The following is an 8948-nucleotide window of genomic DNA, read 5'->3' as shown; positions in this document are numbered from 1 at the left end:
TCAGCAGCAGGGGGAGGTCCTGCAGGTGGTGCGGCAGGGGGCAGGCTGGCAGCAGGGGGGGCGGCAGCAGGGCGCCTGCACGAAGATGAGCTGGCAGCAGGTGGAGGCCCAGCAGCAGGGGCGGCAGACCACGGCCGTGCAGGACGTGGGGCAGCAGCTGATGGGGCGGCAGCAGCCCTCCTGCACACCGCAGGGGTCACAGCATACGGGGTAGTGGCAGACCACGGTTGTGCAGGACGTGGGGCAGCAGCTGATGGGGCGGCAGCAGCCCTCCTGCAGGCCACAGGGGTCACAGCAGACTGGGCGGCGGCAGGGCTCACAGATGGGGCGTGTGCAGCGGCAGGTACAGGTCACGGGGCGGCACACGGTGGTCTGGCACGACACGGGGCGGCAGCAGCAAGGGTCGCGGCAGCAGCAGGGCTGGCAGCAGGGCTGGCAGCAGCCTTCCCCACAGCCTGAGGAGGAGCAGCAGGAACCAGACATGGTAATGTCTGGGGTTGTTTAGGGTTGGACTGATGAGAGGGTTTGTGTGTTGTCAGGTGTGAATGTCTTTGTCCTGCTCTGGGCCCTTTATATACCCTGGCTTGCTGCTGCTGACCCCCACGACACATGATCATAATCTTCTGGCCAGTTAAGTGAGGATTTAGCATTGAGTAAATGATGTTTTTTAAATCTTCACCATATACACACCTATGCACACAACCACAAACATTCCTTTGTTTTCCATATTGTTTATTCTTACCAAATGTAGACATTGGATTCAATTCTGATGAATTTTCCTTTGAAATATTCCTAACTCATGGAAGAGAAAAGAGTGTGTTTTCTAAACTAGAATAGTATCTACTCACTCTTCCTTTAGCCGGCATTTTATTGCTGGACTTCAAAGACTCACATAATTACCACCCAAACAGTGACTTGCCTTATTTACACCTGTGGTCCTAACAGTAACAGGTTAAATAGCAACACTCTTGTGCAGGCTGGTAGATATCTACTTCCTGGATGTCTCCTTTCATGACTCACCGAGGGGCAGATTTGTGGTTTTCAGGTGAGGAGGGACCACATTGTATCCTGCACCCCTGCCACCCTGATTTAGTCACTCTTCCCTCGTAGGGCCTGGGCTGTTCTGCCCTGGTTGTTGTCTCCCCCATTCACCTGTAATGCCCTCTCCTCCTTCCAGACCAAACTCTACCTTGGCTGTAAAATTTTCATCAAGGATCTGTTGCAGTCTTTATCTTTGTAATTTATTCAGGATTAATCGTTATATGTGTAGATTCTGGGAAGGGACTGTAGACAACATATAGCTCTATCCCCTCATCTTAAAGGAGAGGTCATGTGGGTTCACCATAGTCACTCAGTGGGTCTAGGTCTCCTCATTCCTCAGTAAGCAGCCTCTACTATGAGTTTTATGTTTATCAGGTTAGTAGACCATAGTCTTCAGACAGGAGAGAGAACATCCCAAGTATTCCCCCATTTTTTATCTCAAGTCTTAAGTAAGCGTTATTAAAAGTGATGCTGGAAAAAAGTTAGGAAAAAGTGTCTTGTTCCAATGAGAGATAATCCAAAAGGGCCCTAGGACTTGTTTGCAGGGTCATATGTGCACTAGTGCAGAGGTTTCTCTCTGAGGAGGGATCAACAGAGCTTGGCTTACTGGTGGGTGGAGGTGTGGGGGGGTAGCCTGTTCTGAGATGTTCTAAGTGTAGATTGTTCCCTTTGGTAACACATTGTGGCACTGTGAGATAATGCGCTTGTCTAATTCCTTTTATTGTTTTTTAATTTATCCTTCACCCCATTTCTACCCTTTGTGATGAGTTCCATAAATTTGCCTCTTACTTGTGAAGTAGAGATGTACTTTTCCTTTGGATTTGAGGTGAAAAAAAAAAAAAAGCATCCTGTTCCATCAACCCCACTTGCTTTCTGTGAGCACTAAATGACAGAAAGGGCCAGGAGCTTGCTAACCACCAATCAGATGTCCTAAAATTAGTACCTTGAGCTTTTAAAGGGAGAGGCTTCTTATTGTTTTCATGGGGGGATTAGTTTTGTTTTGGCTTCAGTGATATCATGGAAGATATCATAGTTTTGAATTATATTAAATTCTCTAAATCTCTTCATCCCAAGATTCTCTCTTGGCTCCTTTACAATATTTGTTGATTTTTTCATGTGCGGGTACAGACTAAGTAATTCTCTGAGATAATGTGGCTGGAATTACATGCAAGCTAGTTTCTTGTTGCCACCATGGTTGAGTTAGTCAGCTGTAATGCATAACAAGCAACCACAAACTCTCAGAATGTACAATAACAAGTATTTATTTCTTGGTCATATGTCTGCAGGTCAGTTGTGTTTTGTCTGTTTAAGGCTGGTCTTGGCTTCTGGCAGTGGGTTGGTTTGGGACTTCCTTTTGAATTAGAGTTGCCAGATTTAGCAAATAAAAATGTAGGTGCCGAGTTAAAATTGGATTTACCTTTAGCATAATAAATCTTCAGCATAAGTTTGTCTGAGTATGCATGAGGCATACTTACATTAAAAATTTGTTCATTATGGAGGGCACGTATTGCATGGAGCACTGAGTATGGGGCATAAACAATGAATTCTGGAACAATGAAAAGAAATTTAAAAAATAAATAAAAATTAAAAAAATTTGTTATTTATCTGAAATTAAAATTTGATGAGGTGTCCTGTATTTTAATTGGAAACCCTGGTTCTGATGGCATAAGCACATGGGAGCAATGCAGTCCTGCATATTTTAAGTCTTTGCATGGATCATGTCCTCTAACATCTCATTGGCCAAACAAGTCACATGGTGGAGTTCAAGTCACAGGGTGGGAGAGTGGGAGAAGAGGATACTTCTCCCAAAGGGGTAGGAAGGGGAAGAGAGCAAACATTAATGAAGAATAATCTAATCTGTCAGAACAGCAAATCAATTATTTTAGGAATCTTTGTTGTAAAGCTTGGATAAAGACTTTTAGAAAGTCAAATTAGATGTTCACTGCATTTCCATTCATTTGAGTAACTTTTATTTATCTTCCTCCTTCTCTTCCTGGTCAACCAGGAAATGTCATTGACTTAAAAAGGGACTTCCTGATCTATATATTTAAAGCAATCCCTATCAAAATACCAGTAGCATTTTTTTTTTTACAAATCTAGAACAAACAATCCCAAAATTTGTATGGAACCACAGAGGACCCCAAATAGCCAAAGCAATCTTGAAAAAGAAAAGCAAAGCTGGAGACATCAAAATTTCAGATTCAAGTTATATTGCAAACCTGTAGTAATCAAAACACTGTGGTACTGGCACAAAATAGACACATAGGTCAATGGAACAGACTAGGAAATCCAGAAATGAGCCCACAACTGTATGGTCAATTAATATTCAACAAAGCAGGAAAGAATATTCAATGCAAGAAAGATAGTTTCTTCAACAAATGGTGTTGGGAAAATTGAAGAGCAACATGCAGAAGAAAGAAACACTATACACACAAAAAATTCAAAATGAATGTGAACCTAAACCCATAAAAAATCTTAGAGGACAGCACAGGCGAGAATGTCTTTGACATTTGCCATAGCAAATTTTTTCTAGATAGGTCTCCTGAGGCAAGGGCAATAAAGCAAAAACAATCTATCAGGACTACATCATAATCAAAAGTGTCTGGATAGCCAAGGAAACAGTGGACAAAACTAAAAGGCAGCCTGTGAGGTGGGAGAAGAAATATTTCTGATAGGGGAAAAATTCCTCTACTTTCCTTTTCAGCATTCCTTTGGCTAATCTTGGACCTTTTCTTTTCTATATGCATTTAGAAACCGTCGTGCTCTGTTTAAAAACCTCATTGGAACTTTGATCAGAATAGCATTAAATTTATTGATTCAACTAGGAAGAATTGACATATTTGTGATATTAAATCTTCCCAGTAATAAACCTGATATTAAGTCTTCATTTACATATAGATTTCCAAAGAATATTTCAAACTTTTCTTCATAAACATTGCACAATTTTTTAGGCTTATTTTGAGGCATTTTACAATATTTGTAGCTATTTTTAATGAAATCTTCCTTCCTATTAAATTAGAATTACTAACTGACTCTTGCAAGTTATAAAAATGTTATTGGGTATTTTTTTTTTTTTTTTGGTCAGTACTCTATATTCTGACTTCTCTGAACTCTTTAGCACAAGTTTGTGGGTTTTCTTGGATTTCCTATGTTGACAACAGTATTGTCTACAAATACCAACATTTTTTTTTTTGGTAACACTTTTTTCTAATTGGATTGCATTGGCTAGGATCTCAAATACAACAATGAATGATAGGGAGTGATATGAGTTATCTTTGTCTTATTCTAAACTTTAGTAGAATACTTTTCATTTGTTAACTATTATGTTTGCTATGAAGTTTTAATAAATAGCATTCATTAAGATAAAAATGTCCTCTTTTACCTACCCACTTAAGCCCCCATGTTGCATCACCACTTCCTCATATCAGGGAGATCATATGATAGTTGTCTTTCTCTGCTTGACTTATTTCGCTAAGCATGATACGCTCTAGTTCCATCCATGTTGTCGCAAATGGCAAGATTTCGAGAAGAATCCATGAAACAGGATGGGATAGGGAGGGAGACAAACCATAAGTGACTCTTAATCTCACGAAACAAACTGTGGGTTGCTGGGTGGAGGGGGGTTGGGAGAAGGGGGGTAGGCTTATGGACATTGGGGAGGGTATGTGCTTTTGGGTAAATTGGAAGGGGAGGTGAACCATGAGAGACTATGGACTCTGAAAAACAATCTGAGGGGTTTGAAGTGTGGGGGGTGGGAGGTTGGGGTACCAGGTGGTGGGTATTATAGAGGGCACGGCTTGCATGGAGCACTGGGTGTGGTGAAAAAATAATGAATACTGTTTTTCTGAAAATAAATAAATTGGGAAAAAAAAGATTAAAAAAATGTCCTCTTTTAGCCCTGTTTTGCTTAGAGTATTTTAAATAGTAAATGACTATTGTGATGGCCAATTTTATGTGTCAACTTAACTGGGCCATAGGATGCCCAGACATTTGGACAAACATTATTCTGGGTATGTCTGTGAAAGTGTTTCTTGGTAAGATTAGACTGAATAATGCAGATTGCCCTCTCCAATGTGAGTAGACCTCATCCAATCAACTTAAGGTCTGAATAGAACAAAAAGGCTGACGTCTCCCCACTTTGATTAAAAAGGAACTCCTCCTGTCTTACTCCCTTGACATCAGTCTTTTCCTGAGACATTGGTTCTTCTTGGGTCTTGAGCCTGCTGGCTTTTGAATTGGAATTATACCATCAGCTCTTCTGTCTCCAGCTTATTGAATGCAGATCTTGGGACTTCTCAAATTCTGTAATCACATAAGCCAATTCCTTAAAATAAATCCCTATATTTATATCTATATCTACATATATATATATATATATATATATATATAGAGAGAGAGAGAGAGAGAGAGAGAGAGAGATTTTATATCTATCTATATAGGGAGAGTGGGTGTATGTGTGTGTGTGTGTGTTGGTTTATGTATATGAATGTATGTCTATATCTATTTATCTATCTCCTATTGGTTTTGTTTCTCTGGAGAACCCTGAATAATACATTTATATATTATTGAATATAATATATATTATTGATATAACAGCTATTGATATAATCCTGAAGTTTTCCCCCTTTAATGTAGTAGTATCGACAAGCTTATTTAAATATTTTCTAATTTTGAAGCATTCCTGAATGTCTAGGAAACTGTGGTTGGTTATGATATGTTATTCTTTTTATATACTGCTAAATTTCATTTACTAGTATTTATGGGAATTTTGCATCTATGATCTTCAATAATATAGGCCTATAATTTTCCTTTATCACTTTGTTCTTGTATGTTTTTAATATTATTGTTTTTCTAAAAATGGGAAGATTTTCCTTTCTTCTGTTCTTTTTCCTCGTTGGAGTGGGAGAGAACTTTAAGGCTTAATAAACTTACTAATGAATCAACATGGGTCTGGCTTTTTAGTATCAATATATGTAGAGGATAGATTTTGCATCATAGGTATAGTTTCTTTAGTGGTTATTGGCTTATTTATGTTTTGTATATCTTTTGGAATTACCTTTATATTTTTCTAGACAAGTCAATTCAATCATAATTTTCAAATATATTGGTATAAACTTATACGTAATGTTCTAGTATGTTTTTAAAAAATTTCTACTCTTTTGGGAGCTGATTATTCCCCTTTACAAACATAATGGTATTTGTCCATCTTTCAGTCATCTTCTTTCTCTCCCTTTCTCTCTCTTTGACAAGTTTTACCAGATTTTTTCATTAGTTTTTTAATCTCATTAAACTTTTCATTTTTTCATGTAATTTTGCTAAGCTTTTCATTTAAAAATATGTTACTAATGTTTAAATTTGTCATTATAACCTTCTTTCTACATTGGGTTTACTGGTTAGTGAGGATATAATAGAAGGGGGATATCCTAATGTGTGATTCCAAAGCAGTCTTTAAGAAGGAGGACCCTGTGCATTATTGGTAGGGATGTAAATTGGTGAAGCTATTCTGGGAAGCAATATGGAGGTTCCTCAAAAAATTAAAGATAGCACTGCCATATAATTCAGCAATTTCACTCCTGGGTATTCATCCAAAGAAAAGCAAAATATTAATTAAAAAATATGCATCCCTATCTTCACTGTAGCATTATTTACAATAGCCAAGATACAGAAACAACCTAAGTGTACATCAATGGATGAATAGATAAAGAAGATGTGGTATATATACACAGTGAAATTTTATTCAGCCATAAAGAATAAAATCTTTCCATTTGCAACAACATAGATGGATCTTGAGGATATTACGCTAAGTGAAATAAGTCAGACAAAGACTAATACTGTATGACTTCACTTATATGTGGAATCTAAGCAAATGAACAAACAAAAAACCCTCATAGATGCAGAGAACAGATTGGCTGTTGCCACGGGGCAGTGGGGATAAGGAATGGGGAAACTGGGTGAAGGTGCTTAAGAGGTGTACACTTCCAGTTATAAAATAAATAAGTCATGGGGATGTAATGTTAGCATGGTGACTGTAGTCAATATTATTGTGTCACATACCTGAAAGTTGCTAAAAGAAAAAATTTTAAAGTTTTCATTACAAGGAAAATATTTTTGTAACTTTGTATGGTAACAGATAATAGCTAGACTTACTGTGGTAATCGTTTCTTAGAGTATATAAATATCAAATTATTATGGTGTATACCTGAAGGATATAATATTATATGTCAATTATAGCTCAATAAAAATTAAAATTTATAAATAAGAGGTAAGGACATGGATTAAATCTGTCCTTATGTGTATGTGCACATGTACTGCTTTTGTTCCAGTATCTTAAATTATGTATATTTGATATAGCACTTATTCTCAAAGTGGTTTCAACATGAGTGGTCTTCCTGTATCATCATGTAAAATATAGTTGCCTAGTTACTGAGTAAAATGATCATGAATACAATAGAGAACAATGCCGATGAATTTTTATGTGTAGAAAAGTTTATTAGAAAGCAGAGAAGCAAAAAAACACAAGAAATTCACTCTTTTAGAAATACATAATTGGACCCCAGTCTAAGTGTATAACTGAATCCCAAGTCAGAGGGTATCAAGTCAGTACTGCATAGGTATTACAGATAATATTTACTTTGTTAAGAAGGATAATTTAGAGCTCCATAGTGATAAGTAAGAAAGAGAAATTTAGAGGAGTGGGATGATTTTTTAGCTGATGGATTACAAAGTAATATCCATATTTGGCACTAGTATTGAAAGGAAAAGATAATAATGGAAGAGCTTAACATGAACCAGAATGTGCTCACAGAGTCAGTGGGTTGGGTTCATTGGAATCATGAGGCTCAACCTGTGAATGAGGTCAACCAGACTCTATCTTCCTAATGCTCAGCACAAAAGGAGAAGGGTCTACATCTGTAAGGCAGAGGTAAGCAGAGATCGTAGTCAGAGGGCAGGGGGCTCAGCAGCAAGAGGAGGCACAGCACATGGGGCGGGGGCAGGTGGAGATAACACAGGTGGGGCGATAGCAGGTGGTGTGGCAGGAGACCTGGCCACAGACTGGGCGCAGGCAGCAGGAGGGGCAGCAGCAGGAGGGGCGGCAGCAGCTGGATCCACAGCAGCTGGATCCACAGCAGGAGGGGCGGCAGCAGCTAGAAATGCAGCAGGAGGGGCGGCAGCAGCTAGTGCCACAGCAGCTGGAGCCACAGCAGGAGGGGCGGCAGCAGCTAGGCCTGCAGCAGCTGGAGCCACAGCAGGAGGGGCGGCAGCAGCTGGACACACAGCAAGTGGGGCGGCAGCAGGTGGTCCTACAGCAGGTGGTCTGGCAACAGCTGGGGCAGCAGCAGGTCTCCTGGCCACAGCCCTGGTCAGAGCAGATGGAGCCACAACAGGAGTTGACCATGGTGATAGAGGTTAGAGGTTCTGGGTGGGTTTCCAGAAGAATGAAGTTCTCTAGTGTGATCTTTCCCTGCCCTCTGTCACTTTTATACCCTGCTGAGGGCTACTATGACCACGTGCGGGATTCTTCTTGTTTATCCTAATAGAAAAATCAGTTAACTTTAGTAAATTAGATAATTATGTTTATTTGGTAAATATTCCTATATATAGAAAAGGCTCCATTTCCTTTTCCTGTTGTACTGTGAGCTATCTGATTTGGTTAAAACCACGTAAATCAGCTTCCATATCTCTTCCCTTGCCTACTGTGTCTTCCAAACAAGTCCCATCCCATAGCATTGTTTCACTGGATTTCACAAGTATTAAATCTTCATTTATGTATTTAACTCCAGGATAGTATGTTGAGAGTTGATTTTATGATGAATAAATCTGCTGTTAAAGAGGTTAACAACCAGTCATATAAAAAATGCTGGTAGGAAAATAGGGTGAAAGAGCCATCTTGGGGGGGCAGTCCCTTG

The 8948-nt window shown here is 39.3% G+C and overlaps 2 protein-coding genes across 2 annotated transcripts; both read right to left on the bottom strand.

The window, feature by feature from the left end:
* LOC122906267 (keratin-associated protein 2-3-like) lies at positions 1–483 on the bottom strand. Its single transcript, XM_044248014.1, has 2 exons — positions 239–483; positions 1–157 (listed from the first exon to the last, which is right to left on the bottom strand). The coding sequence occupies exons 1-2, from the start codon at positions 481–483 to the stop codon at positions 1–3; spliced, it is 402 nt and encodes a 133-aa protein (XP_044103949.1).
* Positions 484–7996: 7513 nt separating this feature from the next.
* LOC122906264 (keratin-associated protein 4-12-like) lies at positions 7997–8437 on the bottom strand. Its single transcript, XM_044248011.1, has one exon. The coding sequence runs from the start codon at positions 8435–8437 to the stop codon at positions 7997–7999; it is 441 nt and encodes a 146-aa protein (XP_044103946.1).
* Between the last annotated feature and the right edge of the window lie 511 nt (positions 8438–8948).

Source organism: Neovison vison, chromosome 5, assembly GCF_020171115.1.
Source record: "Neovison vison isolate M4711 chromosome 5, ASM_NN_V1, whole genome shotgun sequence".
NCBI classification, from domain to species: Eukaryota; Metazoa; Chordata; class Mammalia; order Carnivora; family Mustelidae; genus Neogale; species Neogale vison.
The sequence above is the reverse complement of the archived record's forward strand: the minus strand, read 5'-3'. Positions and strand labels throughout refer to the sequence as shown.

Bases quoted from the DNA above. Each gene is read 5' to 3' on its own strand.
- LOC122906267 (XM_044248014.1), bottom strand. From the start codon at position 483: ATGTCTGGTTCCTGCTGCTCCTCCTCAGGCTGTGGGGAAGGCTGCTGC. The intron at 158-238 runs GTCCTGCACAAC...CCGCCCCATCAG, and splicing joins CCCATCAGCTGCTGCCCCAC to CTGCTGCCCCACGTCCTGCA.
- LOC122906264 (XM_044248011.1), bottom strand. From the start codon at position 8,437: ATGGTCAACTCCTGTTGTGGCTCCATCTGCTCTGACCAGGGCTGTGGC.